This window comes from Sceloporus undulatus, chromosome 1 (genome assembly GCF_019175285.1).
Source record: "Sceloporus undulatus isolate JIND9_A2432 ecotype Alabama chromosome 1, SceUnd_v1.1, whole genome shotgun sequence".
NCBI lineage: Eukaryota > Metazoa > Chordata > Lepidosauria > Squamata > Phrynosomatidae > Sceloporus > Sceloporus undulatus.
In genome coordinates this window covers 58,177,228-58,183,227 of record NC_056522.1, presented here as the reverse complement: position 1 = coordinate 58,183,227, position 6,000 = coordinate 58,177,228, and the positions used below count along the sequence as shown (strand labels likewise).

Genomic DNA, 6,000 nt, shown 5'->3' with positions numbered 1-6,000 from the left:
TTATTTATTTATATACCACTATTCCAGAGATCATAGCGGTGAACAGCAAGTAAGCTAATTTGCAAGTAAGCTAATATGAGTGGGATGTGCTGTAGGCTGTGTTTTAGAGGAAGGAACTGACAAAACTACTCCTGAGTATTACTTGCCTTAGAAAACCCTGTGAAATTCATGGGGTCACATAAGTCAACAGGTGGCTTGAAGACACTTATACACACTTTCTTTTTGCATAGAAAGCAGGGTTAATGTGGTTGTAGTGTTATCTCTATACAAGCAGTAATCAGGGAAATAGAAGGATTGGATACTAATATAGATTGAGTCTCCCTTATTCAAAATTTGCTTGGGACCAGAAGTGCTTTCAGGATGGTGATGGATTTTAGAATTTCTCTATTTGCATATATGTACATAATGAGAGCCAGTGCGGTATAGTGGTTTAAGTGTTAGATTACAACTCTGGCAACCAGGTTTTGGTTCTCAGCTTGGCCATGAAACTCACTGGGTAACCTTGGACAAGTAACATGTCACATGCTCAGCCTCGGGAGTGCAGTGGCAAACCTCCTCTGAACAAATCTTGCCCAGAAAAATACATGAGAGGAAACAACTTGAAAGCACACAACAACAACAGCAATGAGATATCTTGGAAATGGAACCAACACAAAAAATTCATTTATATTTAATATACGCCTTTTCACATGGCATGGTGGTAATTTTATAAATATTTTAAATAATTTTATGCATGGAACAAAGTTTCTGTACATTGAATCATCAGAAGGCAAAAAATGTCATTATCTCAGTCACCCATTAATTTTTATTTTTTATTTTTGGAAGTACAGTTGAACTTCCACATTTGCTGTTTCACTTTTGCAGATCTGATTATTTGCAGTTTTGATTAATATGTTCTCTCTAGGAATCTCTGTGTCTTCCAGAGCAATTGTGCCAGAAGCTGACCATAGAGTTGTGCTGGAGGACCTAGAGGTTGCTAGAGAAAATACTTCTCTAGGTATTTGTAGGTTCTCCAACATGATTCTATGATCAACCTCTGACAGATGTTGCACTAGAGGACCTGGAGATTCCTAGATAGGTCTTCTTTTTGGTAAAAACAATAGTGTTTTTTCAATTTGCAGTTTTCCACATTCACAGAGATCCTTCACCCCTAATCCCAGTGAATATATATGGAGAGACAACTGTATTTCAAATTTTGGAATTCCAGATGAGGGAGATTCAACCTGTAGTTTTTATTGCACTGGTCATTTTGACAGATACAGCTTAAATCTACTAAAACGATGTGATAATTCCTAATAATACAGAAACACCAATCAACAGTGCCTAAGAACCATTTTCAGATGATGGGATGGTTGTGTTGTAGTGAAAGAGAAGGTGAATAAAACTGTTAAATGGTTAATTGTAATACTTACTTAATAAATTTGATGTTGATTCTATATAGTTTAGCCCCTTTTTTGAAAATGTAGTTTGATCCAATTGTCGAGAAGAGCAGAAATCCAATAAAACTTTTATTCATTATCATATTTTATTGATTTTAACACATAATAAAAATGATATAAAACATAATACAGTCTTATTACTGTACATTCATTCATTAGAAACCAGCAAAAAGCTAAACAGAACAAAAACACCTGAACTGTTAAATAAATATGATAGCACTGAACATGAACATAAACATTAAAATTATGACTTCCTATGACATAGCTATTAGCTGTATTTGAAATACCTTTACATTTGTTGTCTGTTGATAAAGTGTAACTCTACTTTAAGTGAGCTGTCTGTTACTTGATTTTCTTATCTATTTTATTATATTCTGCACCATTGTAGGTGAAATTTTTACTTTGCTATCAAGAACCTTTCCCCGAGTTCCAACATCTTCCAATCTTTTTCAAACTTTCGAGAAGTCTTTTCTTTTAATAGTCATGTTAATCTGTCCATCTCCATTGAGTCTCAAATTTTCAATAGCCATTCTTCTTGTGTTGGTAATTGTTTTTTTCCCCAATGTCTAACATAGACTGTCCTAACCACCATTACTATATATACTATATATATATTTTCCCTGACACTTCTCTATTTTTTCTTCAATTACGTTTAAAAGATAGAATTCTGTTTTCAAGTTTAGTTTCCTTTTCAAAATTTCTTGCATTACTTTGTGAATTTTGGCCTGATACACCTGTGCTTTCTTGCAGGACCACCAAATATGATATAAGGATTCCATATTATCTGCATATTTCCCAGCATGTATTAGAGGAGCCTTTATATGTTTTTCTGGTGTAAGGTGCCACCTATAAAACATCTTACAGAAATTTTCTGTCATGTTAGAGCTCAATGTAAACTTTACACCTCTAGTCCATGCTTTCTCCCACTGTTCCAGTTGTATAATATGGCCCACATTCTCATGCACTTTTAAACATTTTAAATTAGAGCAGAATTATGTTTACCGATAATGATGAATACCAACCCTTCATTCTAGGATACAGGGAATGGCTGTGAAACATATTTAAGTATTGCTATACATTTGGACTTGTTCAATAAAATGAAATAGTGCCAAAATGAGTAATTTAATATTTTAACTTCAGTTGTGATCAGCATATTCAAATTCTTTGTGATTTCTTGTTCTCTTAAAACTTCATCTGTGTTTAAATGCAGGTTGTAATGCAAATGAACTCCTTGCCTTTTCTTATTTTAATAGATTTGTATTAGGATTCACCTATGGGTGTGGGTGTTTCCTGTAAATGAAAGAATTGGCTATTTGTAGGCAAACCAGTTGCACAAAGCCTGTTATGAGATAGAAAGTTGATAAAAAATTATTCAGGTGGAAGAACAGTTACATAGCTATGCATAGTTACCATGGTTATGTGATTATTGATTCCACTGACATCTAAAGGTTCAAGAAATCAAAAATATGTATTGATGGGTCGGAATTCACAAATACTTGTCCTTTGATATTTTTCTCCTTCGGGTAAGAGTGAGATAGACTGAGAAGAAAAAACTGTTGAGTGTTGAGACAATAGATTATACTGTCTGGAAAGGTAACAAAAATACTTTGCACTGCAGAAACTCTCATAACACACTTAATCTTAACAAGCAGGTCTTGTGGCCATTCTTTCATTTATCTACATTTTAAAACTTCTATGGGATGAATTCTTTGGGCTGTAATAATGCCATCATTCCATACGCTCATCTATCCTTTTTCTGTTTACATCTAGGCAAAAGCACTGTAAAAACCATTCACCTTTTGTCATGGCTTAATTATATGTTATGGTCAGTAAAAATATTGCTGTTCATTCTGAAAAATATGTTTTCAAAGAGTCTGAATTAAATTTCAGATGCAAGATTGTTCAAAACTCCCACAATACTATTTTCCCCACATCTGCTAACATATCCTATTTTGCCAAATATGTAGCATTAGAATTTAACTTATATTTATCAGGGTTGTAACATTTTGTGTCCAGAATCACTGTACATTCAATATTTCTACAGATGCCTTACTGCCTTACCTTAGTATGTCCTGATAGTATGTTGTTCCTATGAGTGTCAACTCTGCAATGTTGAATTTGAATTGACAATCTCACATATCTATGGCATATATATGTCTGTCCCTGGCTCCACTCCACCAAAAGCATCTTAGGAATTAGACTGAAGTCTATGAAAGCTCATGCTGCCAGCTTCTTTCTTTCAGTTAGTCTCCAAGGTGCTACAAGATCTCTCTGCATACTGATTCTGCAGACTAACTGATATGGTTATATCTTTGAATTCTGCTTTAGCCATTCTGAATGAAAATCTGCAGTATCCTCCATCATTGTCTCTTAATCATTTATTTTCTTTACCTAATGTACTTCATTTTCACTTATTTAGTTTCATACCATACATATTCTCTGCTGCCAGCCTGATAGTGTCCCTGAACTATGATTCTCAAAATTTAATGGCATGCTCCAGTTAGAATGTTGCTAGCACTTGGTAGAACAGCATATCACTTCTCATTTTCTTTCTTGATACCATTTGAAACAGACTATCATTCTGTATAACCATTAAGTTTACCTCTGCTGTGCTGCTGCAATTATTCCTGTTGTATTTTGGCTGTTTAGTGGATCTTCATATTTTAGCAGTTTGGAATACCAGCATCTACTCAACAGCAGTGAAAAACTTGGAAACTAATTCAGTGCTCATTTTGAAGTTTTAAAGTGTACCTTTTTTCCCTTTTCAAAGAAGTAGCTGTTAGTCTCTGTCAGCATAAAAAGAGAGTAGGGAAAGAATATAGCAGCACCTTTAAGAGTAACTGGTTTTTATTTTTGCATGAGTTTTTGTTGATAGAAAGTCTCTTTTTTGAGGCAGTACAAAGTGTTCCTTGTTGCTTTTAGTATGGTTTTAATTATAGTTGTTAATTTCCTTAATAAAGAAATTAATAAATGATGAGTCGTGTTAATTTTGTCTATTAAGAATAAGATATGCAGATTAAATATATTTATATTATTTGAACATAGTGTAGTTTGCTTTATAAAATGAAATTTGTATAATGAAATTGCACATTTTTGTTGTAACAGTATACAAATGCATTTTTCTTAATTCCCATTGCACAAACGTCTACAAACAGTACAGTACTCCCTTCTGTGGGGGATCCATTCCGGACCTACCCACCCATGTTAGGGGGAAATTACATATGCTTGCACCCCATTGAAAATAATGGGGTGCGTGCTCATGGCGCCAGGTGGTGCTTGCGCCATGGGTATGCGTGCACCATTGATAAAATTCTCCCACAGCTTCAGCGTATGTTGAAAGTCGCGTAAGTGAAACCCACATATGGCGCAGGCTCACTGTAGGTAATCTTTCCTGTTTTAAGTCAATCTAGGTGTGTGAAGTTTTTACCACATTACTTTCTTTCTTTCCTAGTTCTGGACATGGCCAGGCATGTTCCTCTCTACAGAGCTTTGTTAGAGCTTCTCCGTGCTATTGCTTCATGCACATCCATGGTGCCATTATTGCTGCCTCTGTCTGGAGAAAATGGAGAAGAGGAAGAAGAGCAGTTGGAGTCTCAAGCTTCAGTTGGAACTCTGTTGGCTAAAATGAAGACATGTGTGGATACTTACACTAATCGTCTAAGGTATTTCTTTAACTTCTCTTGCTATTTTAACAAATGCAGTAAGATGTGGTGTTCTCAATAAGGGCTGTACACACTGGATTGGATGGACCTTTAGTAAAAGAGTTCTCAGACCTGGGATCAAACATTGATAAGGACGGGGATTGCAGCCAGGAAATATTAAGAAGATTAAATGCGCACAACAGCCATGAAAGAACTAGAAAAGATCCTAAAATGTAAAGTTATACAACTGAGCACAAAAGTTAAAATCATACAAATCACTGTATTCCATATTACCAGTTATGGATGTGAAAGCTGGACAATTAAGAAAGATGATAGGAAGAAAATCAATTAATTGGAGATGTGGAGCTGGAGAAAAGTCCTGAGGAACCTGTGGAAAGCCAAAAAGACAAACAAATGGGTCCTAGAATAGATCAAGCCAGAAATCCTCCTGGAAGGCAAAATGACAAAACTGAGGCTGTCGTACCTAGACACATCATGAGAAGGGAGGACTCATTGAAAAATGCAGTAATGCTAAGAAAGGTGGAGGGAAGCAGAAAGAGAGGAAGGCCGCATGCTAGATGGAGGATTCTATTAAGGAGGCCACAGGTATGACTTTGCAGGAACTAAGCAGAACAGTAGAGGACAGGGAGTCTTGGAGATGTCTCATCCACAGGGTCACCATGGGTCATGATCAACTGGAGGGTGGTGAACGACAACAACAAATATCTTGACTATACCACTTCAGGTTGCAGGTGGGGTGGAATGCTTCTCCTTGCTAAAATCTGCCATGCATAAGTTTACCACATCAGTATATGAAGTAGGCCAGAGCCTATATTTTTAATGCAGATATTGTCCTATATCAAACACAGGTTATACTATTATGTACTTATTAGGGTGGATAACAAATCAAATAGGAAGAG

At 35.7% G+C, this 6,000-nt stretch overlaps 1 protein-coding gene across 1 annotated transcript in view; it reads left to right on the top strand.

Moving 5' to 3' along the window:
• Positions 1–6,000, top strand: part of BIRC6 (baculoviral IAP repeat containing 6) — a 234,076-nt gene that overhangs the window by 204,919 nt on the left and 23,157 nt on the right. Inside the window, 1 exon segment of the mRNA XM_042449523.1 lies at positions 4,891–5,101. Coding sequence (XP_042305457.1) covers positions 4,891–5,101 — 211 coding nt within the window.